Consider the following 15,524-nt stretch of genomic DNA (forward strand, 5'->3'; position numbering starts at 1 on the left):
AACAAAAAACCAGGAGCCAGATATTGGGGTTAAAACTGAGAGATCAGAAAAGCAGAAAGAAGCCAGCCACATTCTCACCACTTGGAGATCCTCAGCCAAAGGGACCTAATTCTTGTATACCCACACCTATATGCCTTTCTGTCCTGCCATCTCATTTCCTCTCTTCTCCCAGCTACATCACTTCCTCTTCCTGTTCAGTTCTGCCACTTCCTGCCTGTCTATACAGACTTCCAGACCTTTATGGTTAGTTCTGGGATTAAAGGTATGTATCACCACACCTGGCTCTGTTTCCAGTGTGGCCTTGAACTCACAGAGATCCAGACAGATCTCTGCCTTCCAAGTGATAGGATTAAAGGCATGTGCTACCATTGCCTGACCTCTATGTTTGCTATAGTGGCTGGCTTTCTCCTCTGATCCTCAGATAAACTTTACTGGGGTACACAGATAAAAATATCACCACAGTGAGGTTTGGAGAGAGAAAAATAGGAATGAAGCTTTCCAGATCATGTAGGTATGAGCTAGAGGTTCCAAACCAAATATGTGTATGTCAGGTTTAGGAATTTCATGAGCTATTTATATCTCAAAATATATTTCAGGAGCCAGAAAAGACTTGTAGGTTGCAAAATAAGGATACTTCTAAAACTTATGTCAACAACATTATCATCTCATTACATTAAAAGTATTTTGATAGCCAAACGACAGACACAAACTCAGTAAAGGACTGCCACATCCAAAAACAAAAGGTGGTTTTTATTTTTTAAATGTAGTAACTGAGCTCTCAAGAAGTTAAAAACTAAAGTAATTTCCTCAGATAACACATTGACTCTAGCAGAGTCAGACTTAGAAGAAAGCAATCCTGAGAGCTCCTTCGATTCCTTTAATCATTTCCAGCAACAATTAGGCGATCCTCTCTTGTGACAGTATTATTGATGAAATTGGCCAGGAGGAAGATAACTTTGGAAACTCACCACCACATATAAAACTATCTCATGGAAAAATAACATCTGTGGCAAAATGGAAAGATGGAGACATAAGGTATCAATGCAGCCATGTGCCTTTGCACAGCCTGCCACTCCCAAGGTCACAGCAAGGAAAACAATGATGTCTCTCCACCCCCATCCTGACCCCAGAAAGAGATGCTTGCTTGATTTTGCATATGAGAAGTTTAGAGAGCTATCTGCTGGGTGTGTTTGCACCCACCTCAACAGTCTACATGAGAGTGAAAGGGGGTAACTCCCATGTGAGCAAGGACTAGATGGTCGTATTAGCCTCAATTGAATCCTATTTACTGTTCTGTCAATGTAGCAGCCTCCCTGTGCTTTCATGAGTCATGATGAAAAAGTTCATTAGAATCTAGAATGCTATAGAAAAACAAAGCAAGCAACCACACAGACCTGTATGGAGTACATGATTCAAGGGAACCACAGAAGTTCCAGGAGCCTACATGCTGATGTCGTTCACAATTAATATAATTATTAATCCCAAAGCTCTCTGGCATATGCATGCATGTGATTATAGCATCATCTATACTACATAGGTAATCAGATTTCGGAAATGTATGTTTCTGTATGTAGAAAGTAGCAACCTACTTGAGAACTTCAATTTTCTTCTCCATTTTCCAAGGTTTGCATTTGACAGTAGCAATCATTTGTCTATTCTCATCTAACTGTGCCTTCAATCGTTCTAATTCCTCTTCATCAATTTCTTCTTCTTCTTCCCTTTAAAAGAAAATGAAGGGTTAAACTTTGCTTCATCTCCAAACTTAAAAAGGCTCCTGTTAGATACCCCAACCCTTTTTCAAACTCAGCTGCCCACAGTCAATGAGGAGTCCCCTAAGCACTAGAATTCACATTTCAACACTGACGTCCATCCGGCTTGGGGATTATTATAACCTTCAACAATGCTATTTGCATTCTAATGCTCAAAATGGAACTGTTCTTTTATGTCCTCAGCCTCCAGCTGTCAGAACAGGGAAGCTGTGGAAAGGATAGTAACAGATCCATCAAGATACACACTTCTCTCCTCTGTTCCCCTTGGCAGCCTGCCTCCCCAGTTCTATGTTTCATTTAAGAACCTTATTTTTCAATACGGATAATAAATTAAAGGTGAAGATGTCTTTGAAGTGTCCTTAGAAATTTTAAATTAGTCCTGTCTCAAGAGAAAAGCGGAAAAATTGAAACAGGCAAAAATGAAACTCTGCTTCTCAGAAGAAGCCTAATCTGTTAATTACACCCCAAACTTCATTTGATAAAATTTAACTTGAAATGCTTTTGGTGGAAGCAAATGCTTTGAAGACGCCTTCAAAGGGATTTTGCTTCTCACTAAGAAGATGCCACATTCTCTTTGGTGTGATCCTACTGTTGCAAAACTGGAAGCTAAAGGAAACAAAACCTAAACATGAGTCACGTGGTTTTAGTGGAGCAACCTAATACTATATTATAGAAATCAAATTGTTGGCAATAGATTGTTTTAATTATTAGGCTAATGTCTCAATTTTAAATATCACGGTACTGAGACTGGGACTCTGTAACTCATATTTTTGCTTTGTAAGCAGAGTCTGTAGCATGAATCTTAAAGAGTCTTTATTAATAAAACAAACCCAGAGCCAAGTATTGGGGTGAACACTGGAAGATCAGAGAGACAAGAACAAGCCACAGCTAACTCCCCACCTGGCCAACTTCTCAGCTGATTTTGTTTCCTCAGACTGGAAACCTCTGTGTCCTCATATCTGAATGGCTCTCAGCTGAACTGTGCTGTTCAAAACCTAAAAGCTTAACCAGTCAAATGCTTAACCAGCCAAATGCTTCTGGCTCCTGGTCCTCACACCTTATATACCTTTCTGCTTTCTACCATCACTCCCTGGGATTAAAGGCTCACTTTCTGGGATTAAAGGCGTGAGTCACCATGCTTGGCTGTATCCTTGAATAGATGGATTTCTGCCTCTGGAATGCTAGGATTAAAGGCGTGTCCTACCACTGCCTATCCTAAGTATCTAGTGGCTTTTCTGTTCTCTGACCCCAGATAAGTTTATTAGGGTACACAATATTTGGGGGAAGACAATACCACCACAAGAGTCAACTTTATATTCAAACTGTAGCAGTCACTAAGTACCTCCATCCTTTGCTTGGCTTCCTGTCTACTTCCATTTGCTGCCTAGACAGACACTTCTTCCTTGGTAACACTTTACTCCCGCAGCTGAATGGCCCTCCCTCCCACAGCTGGAGGTGTGTCTATTCTGTCATTTCTCTGAATCTTAGCAGAATTAGCTCTACCTACTCCCACCCCACCCACCCCCACCCCCGCCACCCCCCACCTCCCCATCCTACCCCCTACCCGTGGAACCAGCACTTCTGTGCATCAGTCCTCTATGGAACTTCAGGCTTCAGCTCCCTGGATCTCTCTTCTACTCTTCATATTTGCATTTTAATCCTTTCCAGGGTTCCAGCTCATGAATGCTAGCTGCCTTCTACAGGTGTTGCCATCATAATTCACTTCCCGGCTTGCTCCTACCAAAGACCTAGTTTCCAACTCTTTTATTTATAACCCCTAACAATTCTCATATAAAATTCTCAGCATTCAATTCGCTGTTGAAGTTTCTCTCCTCACTAGACCCAGACTGAAAAAGAGATTGTAAACTATTCATTATTATTGAAAAACATATTTTATAGTTCACTAAGCTTATTACTGGATACAACAGGAATATGGGAGAAAGCTATTTTTAAATTATTAATCATAATGTAGGAGGACACATTTGCAGATTACAGGCCAGGCTAGAAAATGACTTTGTAATCTCCTACTTGTTGTCAATATATAGTTTCTAATCATGCCTTTATTCCTCAAATAAAAATTCATATTACCCCTATAAAATATCACCTTCTAGCTGCTTGTCAACTCAACACACTTAAGAAGAGGGAACCTCAGTTGAGGAATTGCCTCTATCAGATTGGCTTGTGGGTTAGGCATTTTCTTGATTCCTACTTGATGCAGGAAGGCCCAACCTACTGTGGAGGATGCTGACCTAAAGCAAGAAATCCATAGAGTCTATTAAATGAACAAAGGAATTATTAGAGGGTAACCCACTACAGCACAGGCATTTATCATAGAGTCCAGGAAAGCCGAGCTATGTCCCATGCTGATCTTATTCGAAGATCTGCCTGGTCAGTCCCAGCATCCAAGCCACAAGGGAGTGAAGAGAGCACCATGTACCTGCATCCCAGTTCTTAAGGGTCCCCCCACCACCACCACCAGCAGCCACGCCCCAGGGCATGTACTTCGAGGTCATAGGCAGGTGGAGCAGTTACCTGCTGCATCACTAGGGGTAGTGCTTCAAGGTAATAGCTAGAACAGCTCCCCACCACACTGACCCTTGGCAGATTTAGCTTTACCAGCCAGCCAGGGGGATAAGTCAGTAAACAGCTCTCCTCCATGGTTCCTACCTTTGTTCCTATCTGATTTCCTGCCCTGACTTCCTTCAAAGATAGATTGTGATGTGAAAGCTTAAACCAGTGGTTCTCAGCATGTGAAGCATGACCTCTTTGATGGCCAAATGACCCTTTCACAGGGGTCACCTATCAGATATCCTGCTATCAGATACTGACATTACATTTCAAAACAGATTCAAAATTAAAGTTATGAAGTAGCAACAAGAGTAATTTTATGGTTTGGGTCACTACAACATGAGGAACTATATTAAAGGGTTGCAGCATTAGGAAGGTTGAGAACCATTGGCTTAAACTCTTTCCCTCCACAAGTTGTTTCTGGTCAGTGTTTTATCAGAAAGAAAACTAGGACATATATTTTGCTTAAAATAGCAATCTCAGTTCAAGAAAACTATATAAAGATACTCATTAAGATGTAATTCAGATTATCATTGGGTAGTTTCTTTTTAATTATTTGGTATTTATTATACAAAATTCTGTGATACTGTATAACAATGGCATAAAATACTTGAGACAATCTGATATAGGTTGAGTTGGTTAGTCTTAGAAAGGTTAGAAATGTTTTCACAAAAATAATTGAACTTGTTTCCATGTAGCTTTAGAGATGAACACAAATCATAAAACCTGCTTCGTTCAACAATAAAGAATGCTAGCAAAAGGAACTAGATGTATGAAACTCTCAAGAATAGAGTCAATTCACAATAAGAAAACTTTAAGATTAATAACTTAATTATTTGATATTTCAAGCCTTTAGCTGACCCACTGTCTAGAATAAACCATGTGTACATTAAGTACAATAATGTACTACATTACTGAGTTCTACTATGAATCATATATAAGACAGTCTCAGTAAGGATAAAAGAATGAGCCAATCAATATACGAATAGCCTCAAAGCTTATGAATTTACATGCCAAATATAGAGACTATAACAGACTTTTCTGATGTAGCCCTGACTCTGACTTTCCAGAAACTTTTACTTCTATCAGCCTCTAAATACTTTGCTCATATTTTTCTTCAGCATGTATATCCTAACTTATTTCATAATAATTTGTGTTTGAGTAGCTTCTCCCTTACTGTACTATAAATTTGAAAGTCTGCATAAATATTTTTTGAAGAAATGCTTATGTATCAAACTTTCCTGAATAACATTGAGTACTCACCCTGAACCCAGTAATGGAATCAAAGTAAACTAGAACATAGCAATGCTCTACAAGGCTCCTATGACACGGGAAGATGTGCACCCCTACACTAAGTGACCCAAGACTTGTATATTTTTAAAGTCTTCATTGTTAATTATTGGTAACTCCCAAGAGGATCCTGCTGTACTTCAGAGTGTGGCTGATAGACAAGTTACCTTCAAATAACTAATCAACTAAAATGCTACATTCATCGGCATTACAAGGAAACTGCTTATCTAGGAACCACTCAAAGAAATATATATATATATATATATATATATATATATATATGTATATATATATATGAAGCTCTATACACATATATATACATGTATATATAATACATGTGACATATGCTCTACTTTCTAAAATTCAGAACTGCTCTGTGAAAGAAAGACTTTCTATCTTAAGCTTACAAACAGCTGTGAGGAAAAAGAAAGCACAACATATTGAATTTTCACTACTCTGAACGTTTTGCTTACTCGTTTAAAAGTGGGTCAGGAAAAGCCAGGGATGTCACTAGAAATACTCTACAGTGTCTAACAAGGCACTATGTGTTAACCATCACCAAAGATAACCATAGCATTACAGCCTTAGATTTCCTTGGTTTTAAATGCTTCTAAGGATAAGGGAAACTCCCAAGGCTTTGCTTGAATATTTAAAGAAGAAAGATTCTGAATTAATTCACTTAAACCGATGTGTCCTCATTTGTCTACTAATTTTCTTCAAAATACATTTCAAAGGTATGTTTTCCTTTTTAACAAAAGATTCTTAACTATAAAGCAAACAAAAGAAAATAGACCCTAAAATTTTAGTCAGAATGCTAACACTAAATATGTAGAGTACTCTGGCTTTGGCAATATAATTTGAAAATTCTGTGGAGACTAAAATTAGCTATGTGGAGCATTTGTGAGATGGGGAGTGACTACAGGATTCTCAGAACCAAAATGGAAGTGAGACCAACTGAGGTGAGACACTCTCATAGAAGAAGATCCAATTGATGAGCACAGACCTGTTTCCCAGAAGCTGGGCATTTTTGTTTTTGTTTTTCTGGTTTTGGTTTTTCAAAGTTTCTCTGTGTAGCTTTGGAGCCTGTCCTGGAACTTGCTGTGTAGACCAGGTTGGCCTTGAACTCACAGAGATCCACCTGCCCCTGCCTCCCGAGTGCTGGGATTAAAGGTGTGTGATCAGGTATTTTATATGAAAGCCCTAAGTAGGCCAGGCAAGCAGAAAAATTCCAGCCCACTGTATCTTCTTAGAAAGATTCTTTTCCTCGGGCATAAATGAGGAGGAAAAGCAAATTCTATTATGGAATCTGTATCACACTTGTGTACATTGATGATGTTTTCTTGATGCAATACCTCCTAAAAAGAATAAACTTAGCTAACAGGACACATTCCTGTATAATAGCACTAACCATCATAACATTACATGGGACTTGAAATTTGACTGCATTTTCATTTTTTTAAATGCTTGCCAAAAAATGGTGATAAAAATATCAGAGCTAAAATCTAAAGCAAATGATACCTTGGTATTCAAGAAGAAGGGAAAAGAAATAACAGTAGAAGGGAAATTCAAAACTTAAGCTAAAACGTTAAGAAATCTATCTGGTTACTTGTATTCTAAAAGGAAGTATAGTCTATTAGTACAAAGCTTTTCTTCCCTACCTGACAAATTTCCGTATGGTTTCATTAACTAATGATTATTTCTGGGGATAATATAGTAGAGTTATTGAATACTGAAAAGTATTATCTTGGGAGGACGAGGCGAGAACATTCCCCAGTAAGTAGAGGAGTACTAGATCTCACTGCCTGGTGGTAGTCCACAAAGCCCCATGACCTTCAAGTACAGAACAGGTTGGCTCTTTGCTTGAATCATAGAGCCTAGGTCTTCCATAATTAGATGTGTGCAGGCACACTTGCCCTCCCCCCTTGTCATCTGCAAATTTCTAGTAATCCAAAAAATAATCTTCTTGAGTCTTTTAAAAATAGCACTTACACGCATTACTCTCTACAGTGTCAGAAGTAAAAGTTGGGAGCAAAAGATACTGATTTTTTTTTTTAATATAAACATGAGCTGAGTGTGGTGGCTCACACCTTTAATCTTAGCACTTCAGAGGCCATCCTCATTTACATAGTGAATTCCAGGCCAACCAAGGCTTACATAGTGAGACCCTGTCTTCAAAACAAGAACAAGCAAATTATACATGTTCCTGTGTGTGTGTGTGTGTGTGTGTGTGTGTGTGCGTGCATGTGTATCCCCAACCTTCTATAATAAAAGCCAGCACACTTTCGTTCCATAAAATTCCTAGCAGTTAACATTTGAGCCTTTGCATACTACATACAACTCTGTCTTGTACTCATTTTCTTTATTAATAACCCTATAAAACTGTAAAAAGTAGCTCTTGTACTAGATTTAGCCATATTTTGCCAACTACTTCTCCATAAGATAAAATGACCAGAGCTCATTCTTCTGGAGTTTTCTATATATTATAATTTTCAAATATTAAAACAACCATGATATTGTAACAACCTGTAACACTTTAAGTCTTGCACGGGAGAATTATGCATAGTCCATTCTTAGTGTGCATTCATTTTAAAGACTATATTTCGGTATTTAAATATATTTAAGTGGAGGAAAATGGCAGAATCAGATTAAGCCTGTCTAAGTTGAAGTAATTTTAGTGACTGATTTAAAGTCCAGTGAGTCCCACATAGAGCCATTTTCTTTCGTGTGTTTTTACATAATAATGCCACCAGCTATACAGGAGGAATAACTTACGCTCCTCTCCTCAGCCTCCTCCGCCTTTCTTTTTCTCTTGCTTTCCTTGTCTCTTCATCCTCTGGCTCAGGTTCTGGGTCGTCCTCCCTGATAACATCTCTGGTCCGTTTCCTCTTTGGTCTCAAGCTCTCTCTTCTTGGTAGTTTATCTTCTTCTTCACCTGACCACAGCAATTGATGTATCAGTAAGATGCATCATAATGTGCCTGTTTTGCTTTTTAATAACTCTGCCACATACCAATGAGTGCGACAATCAGTTCACCACAATGTAATATGAAATATTATTTTACACACATATGCACACACACACATATACACACACACACACCTAACTTAATTTGCTCTGTGGTTCATTTATTCAAATATTCAAATATGGGTTTCTCCATTGTAATTAATTCTTCTAGTTCCAGTCTTTATTTATTAAGATAAATCAATGACTTGGAGTTTAGTAATATATTATGATTTCTAAAACCATTCAAATCAAGCTCAAGTTTGAAGGCTACCATGTAACATATAATGTAGAATTATAAAGCATTGTGTATTTATTACTAGTTTTCCTAGGACAGACCAGGACTCACAGGAAATGTCTACACACCCAAAGAGTTTTAGAGAAATTGATTAAATCTTTGGAGTCTTCCTAGTTCAAATTATCCACCTTGTTTTTTTGTTTGTTTGTTTTGTTTTGTTTTTTGTTTTTTTTTTTTTTTTTTTTTTTTTTTTTTTTTTTTTTTTTTTTTTTTTAGCATTTCAGTATTCATTTTAGGAGTCTGCTTAATTTGACCAGGGTGACACCAACTACTGGGTTCAATTGATTGTCCTGCTTTTGTCTCCCAAGTACCTGGGACTACAGGTACCACACTTAACTCATCTTCATTGTTGACTCCAAATAATTCTTATTTTTCCATTGTTTAAAAAGATATCTAATTTCTGGATTTACTCGGATCACTGATAAGTTCCACAGTCTTCAAGTAAGAGTGCTGTCTGATGGTTCTAGTGGGACTCTTTAATACAAGTGCTTACGACACACTTTGAAATTGAAGAGGAGGAACATTAACTCATTACACAAGACCCACACTACTGACATACCTGAGAGACTAAAGAAAATTATTTCTGATGAATGTAGATGCAAAATTTCACAATGAAACATTAATGAGTTCAATGTAACAACGTAGTGAAATGACTGTACACCATAACTAAGTAGGATTTATCAATAAGATATAAAGATGGTTCAATATGAAAAATTCAAATAATGTGACATTGCTACCTTGACAGAATGAAGGAGAAAGATCACATTAATAGGTATGGAAAAGCACTTCATAAAACATGTAGAAGCATTTTACGAAATAAGAATGTAAGGGTCTTATGTAAACATGACTAGTATGGTCAACAGTGAAGAAAAAAAATCAAAGCTTTCCCTCTACCATCATGAGTAAGCCAAAGAAGCAAACTCTTGCAGCATAGTATTGAAAATCCCTTACTAGAACCAATAGGCAGCAAAAAAGGAAGTAAGAAGGAAAAGGACCTCAACTGTACAAAAGTAAACTATCAATTTACAGAAGACATAATCTTACATGTGGAAAACCTCAAGACTCTACAAACATTTGTTAGGATAAATAAATGAATCTAGTAAAAATATTCACAGAATTTACAAAGTCAATATTTAAAATTCAGTTGTACTTTTTTACACTAAGGATGAAGGATCTAAAAAGGAAATTAATAAGATAATTGTATTTAGGAGAGCCTGAAAAAGGACAAGGCACCTTTGAACACACTTTACTGAGGAAGTACAATACTTTTTATACACTAGAAATTTTTTTAAAAAAATGCTGATGAAGAAAGTTAAAGATGACACAAGAAGTGGAAAGATATATTACATCTGTGTCTTGAAATATTTATGTTATAAAAATGTCCATAGTAGTGTAATGCTCAATGAAAACTCAATTACAGTCTCAATATTTTTTTTTCAATAGAAAAGAAACTCTCTAAAAGTTCATATGAAATCACAAAAGGCCCAAATTAGGAAAAGCATTCATGATTAAAAATAACACAATTGGGAATCCTGCAAGCTACAATACAAACTTGTCAGGCAAGATGTATCCAGTGGTACAATAATGTCATTACTCTTATGGGTGTAACCATTTCCTGATTGGATTTGAGATCTGTTCCACAGGACGGATTTCCACAGGCCTAGTACCATACACCTGATCAAAAGCCCATGGCTGGGAGGTCTTAGGTCCTTGAAGGGTGGGAACCTACTGCTGTTATCTTGCTAAACAGACATGTTTCCCAACTGCTTTCTAAATATATTAACATTGGTATCCATGGATTAAACTGCTCTAATCTTGGGCAAAGTCTTTTTTTTTCCTGTTTGTTTATTTTATTTTATAGTAGGCAGTAGGCAGTGCCAAGATTCTTTAAGTAGTTAAAGTTCTAAGAATAAGTGTTCAGCCTTAAACAAATAGGACACCTATATTAGCCCCTTCAAGGATCATAGAACACTGCAGACAAGAGGAACAGAAAGAATGTAAGAGTCAGAACATGGGAAGAAGTGCTGTGAGAAGTGTATTCCTACACATAACGTGACTATTGTACCCATGAGCTCACAGCAACAGTGCTATCTGCACAGGACCTGCACATTCTATCAGGCCTTGGGGAGAGAGCCTGTAAGGCCCTCGATAGGGAGCTATTGATAGTTGCTATTGGAAGAAGGATACTCATACATCTCAGTGATGTAGCTAGTACTAATTTTCCCTTGGTCAATTAAATAATCCCCAACTGATGCACATGCAGGGAACTCCAATTGTATGTAGAAGATCACAAACAAAAATGACATCAAAATAGGGATGGAGGCTGATTGGAAGAGCAAGGGTTTCATTGAGAGATGGAAGAAGATATCCAAAGACAATGGGGAGAATGTTATCAAAACACATTACATATGTGTGAAATTAGAAAAGAATGTATAAAAATAGCAAAGTCATGTCATACTACTTAATTTCAAAATATAAATGTTTAGTAATAAAACTGAAATGTTATTGACATAAGAGTACATACATATATACCCCAGTAGAAGGGAACAGAGAGCCCTAAGGTAAACATGAATATATACAGTCAAGTGACACTCAAAAACATTCCAAAGAATACAAAATGAGGTTAACAACAAACACTAGAAGAACTAGATAGATAGCTCCATGAAAAAGAGACTTAAACCCCTACTCTATACTATAACAAATACCAATTCAGAATGTATTAGCTTTGGATATAAGATACAAAATTTTAAAATTCCAAAAATAAATTCTGGAAAAGTTTTATCATATTGATTTTAGTAATGCTTTATTGTGCATGACATCAAAAGTACAATCAATAAAAGAAAAAATAGTTATTGGGACAGTTGGGAGCCAAGCAAGGAAGGTGCCCTTAAGGGCAAAGCCCTACATTAATACTACTTCAATATCTCCTTTTCTTATGGTTTCAGCTAAAACTATTTTGGAGAAAAGCACTTTAGTATACCAAGAAGTATTTCTGTCAGTCATCTTTAGAATGCTTGCTACACATGGCTGGAAATATTTTTGTCATATGCCCACGAACTTGAGCTAATCATGCCCAAGAATGTGTTGACTATTTTTCCACCTCGATTTATAATCTTAAACTGAGCATGGTCCAGAATGTATAACATAAACTGAAGGTGCTCAAGATGTACTTACTGCCTCTAAAAAGCTGGCTGGCCTTGAACTCACAGAGATCCACTTGCCTCTGCCTCCTGAGTGTTGTGTTTAAAGGCATGCTCCATCACCACCTGTTGTTCATATTCTTACATTTTATATCCATAACCTCAACCAACCCAGAGTTAAAAATATTTAGAAAATTGTCTTTACTGGATGTACATATTTTTTCTCACCAATGTCCCCTAACAATGTACTATGTCCAGAGTGTTTACACTATCCTAGATATAATACAAAAATTTAGAGATTATTTAAAATACCATAAGGCTGTACACAGGTGACGAGTCATGACATTTTATAAAAGGCTCTTGTGCATCTTCAGACTTTGGGTCTTTTTGGAATCCTGGAACCAATCCTTGTAGATACCCAACAACCACAGTTCCCTGTTGTACACTTTACAAGAACATTGACAGGATAAATCTCTTATTATATGTTCTTACAACAATGAAAATAGGTAAATAAAGATACTGAAAATGTAGTTTACCAGTTTGACCTAATTAGCAAATACAGAACAATCGATCTACCTAAGGAAGATGTATTCAGGAAACATTGGATACCCACCAGAGTAAGACCCATTCTGAGCCATAAACAAATGTCAGTGCATGGAAGTCAGGCCAGAGAGAAGTTAGGAAAGTGAAAATGAAAGTAGGAACTATTTGAGGAAAAAGGCTCCTGATAAAAGGCAGGTAGATGGGAAGCTGATGAACATGTGTATAGAAACATCATAGTGAAACCCTTTTTGTATAATCAACAAAATTAATAATAAAATCTGAAAAAAAATCAAAATTTGGGAGTAAATATGACCAAAGTACATTGTGAGCATATATAAAATGTCACAATAAAACCTGTCATTTTGTAAAATTATATGATAACAAAGAGTTTGGGGCTAGGGATGCAGCTCAGGGAGCATGCTCACCCAGAAGCAGGAAGTCCTGGTTTGGTCCCCAGCATCACATCAGCAGGGCATAGTGGAACATGCCTGTAATACCAACACTTCAAGAAGAGGCAACAGGATCAGAAGTTCAAGGTCATCCTCAGCTACGTAGAAAGGTCAAGGCCAGGCTGGGATGTGGTAATATTTTATTTGTGCTGAAATGTGGTGATATTTTATTTGTGTGTTAATAAATAAAGCTTGCCTGGAGATCAAGGGGAAAGGGCCAGCCATTTTAAGTAAACAAGAAGTCAGGTAGCATACGCCCTTAATCCCTTAGCAGGCAGGATCTCTGTGTGTTCAAGGCCACACTAGGGAACAGAGCCTAATGTGGTGACACACTCCTTTAATCTCAGTACCAACCATAAAGGCCTGGAGGTTGTACAGACAGACAGAAAGTGACAGAGCTGTGTAGGAAGAGGAAGTGAGGTAGCTGGGCTAAGAGCCAATGAGAGGGCAGAAGAGCAAGGCAATAAAGGCGTGGATAGACAGGAGTAATGTACATTTGGAATCTGCAGAGTTGGTGAGGTAAGGTTGGCTGGTGGCTTTCCCTATTTCCCTGATCTAAGGCTTGTTTATTTATTAAGGCACAAATAAAATATCACCACACTGGGATATATAAAACACTTTCTCTAATTTTATATGTACCATAGACCTGGTGTGAGGATGGAGGATAGGGAAAGTTCTGAAATAAATTTGCTTGAAATATTAATAAAAAAAATCTATTCTATTAAATTTACATGGTTTAACAATGGGTAGTAGATTATATTATTACAATTACTAGCTGCAATTTAGAATTAAAAAAAGACAAACTTTAGTACATTATCCAATTTCTAAATATTCAAATTGCAAGCAGAGAATGTTTAAGGTTGTCCATTAAATGACACGATTGAAACAGACTTGATTCTCATTCAAGCAATGACATCAAGATGTGTGAAGCTCCAGGCTGTTCATTAGAGGGGAAGGGACTTTTAGTCAGGGCACCTTTGGTGGTCTGCTTACTGTGTGTGAATATTAAACTGTCAGCCCAGTGTCCCTCAAAATGAACTCTTCCTGAGATGCTGCTCTTTCATTTTGGGTTTAAAAAATTCAAAGCATTTGCTCATATAATGATTTTTCCAATGTTCCTGCCAGTGACTGGCCAGGATACCTGGAAAGGGTCTTGATTCATGCTCTTGAGCTGAGCCTAGCCAACGTGAAAACAATGTAGCAGTTCACACAACCCATCTAGAAACCCGGTACTCAAGACAGACATGTTCATTCGTTTTAGTTGAATCTTCTGGTCAGACCAAACTCTCTCTCTCTCTCTCTCTCTCTCTCTCTCTCTCTCTCTCTCTCTCTCTCTCTCTCTCTCTCTCTCTCTCTTCTCTCTCTCTCTCTCTCTTTCTCTCTCTCTGCGTGTGTGTGAGTGTGTGTGTATGTGTGTGTGTGTGTGTGTGTGTGTTGATATAGAGTGGCCTACAATTCACTACATTGTCCAGTCTAGCCTTTAACACACAGAGCTTCACCTGCTTCTGCCTCCAAAGTGTGACCTCCTGCTGGGCGGTGGTGGTGCATGCCTTTAATCCCAGCACTCTGTGGATCTCTGTGAGTTCAAAAAAAAAAAAAAAAGTGCAACTCCCATGCGTCACCAAGCCCAGCGTGAAACAGATATAGTTCATGGCAAGCCAATCTGTTTTGTCATCAAGCAAGGCTTTCCCAGAGAAAATAGAACAGAAATAGAAAAAAAAATAACATTACAACTTTCTTCCTAAGGAACAACTTGTAAATTGTGTGTGTGTCTATGTGTGTGTGCATTCATGGGTACACATGCATATGTGTATATGCAGGCTGTGCACACACCAGCTGACTAGAACCTAGAGTGAGGATTCTATGCACTGGTCAGTGAGGCCAGCAGAAAGCATGGCCACACACTCCTGGAGTTTTCCGTGGTGGTGCGGGGGACTACGGCAGGTGCATGCCCTCCATCAGGAGAAACCTCCTCCTGAGGAGCCTGCCCTTGCTTACTTGAGCTTTCCTCGGTGTCCTCTTCTTTCTCCTCCACTTGGATCTGCACTGTTGAAGAGAGGAAGACATGAACAGCCATTACTTCAACGCTCGGGGAACTGTCAGTAACAGTCTATACTTTAACCATTTTTATCGAAAGGTTTTTGTGCAGGTTAAAAAAAAAAATTCTAGGGCTGGAGACATGGCTCAGCAGTCAAGGGCACTTTTTGTTCTTACAGAAGGCTCAAGATTCAACTCCCATCACTCACATGGCAGCTTACGACAGTAATTTCTGTTCCAGGGGACCTGATGTCTTCTTCTGGCCTCCAAAGACACCAGACACACAAGTGGTACACAAACCTACATACATGTAAAACCTTCTTCATACACATAAGGTAAAAAATAAATATTTTTAAAACATTTTTTTCTATTTCTATTTTTGAAACTAGTGCTTTTCTGGTTATATAATAAATATAAAAATCCAAATATT

At 37.8% G+C, this 15,524-nt stretch overlaps 1 protein-coding gene across 1 annotated transcript in view; it reads right to left on the reverse strand.

Annotated features, from left to right (window-relative positions):
• Nucleotides 1-15,134, reverse strand: part of Tmc1 (transmembrane channel like 1) — a 120,977-nt gene extending 105,843 nt beyond the window's left edge. Inside the window, exons 1-3 of the mRNA XM_028895250.2 lie at nt 15,056-15,134; nt 8,400-8,559; nt 1,590-1,718 (exon numbers count right to left, since the gene is read on the reverse strand). Of these exons, the coding sequence (XP_028751083.1) occupies nt 1,590-1,718; nt 8,400-8,559; nt 15,056-15,134 (368 nt within the window). The remainder of the gene's footprint in view (nt 1-1,589; nt 1,719-8,399; nt 8,560-15,055) is intronic.
• Between the last annotated feature and the right edge of the window lie 390 nt (nt 15,135-15,524).

Source organism: Peromyscus leucopus, chromosome 1 (genome assembly GCF_004664715.2).
Source record: "Peromyscus leucopus breed LL Stock chromosome 1, UCI_PerLeu_2.1, whole genome shotgun sequence".
Lineage (NCBI taxonomy): Eukaryota > Metazoa > Chordata > Mammalia > Rodentia > Cricetidae > Peromyscus > Peromyscus leucopus.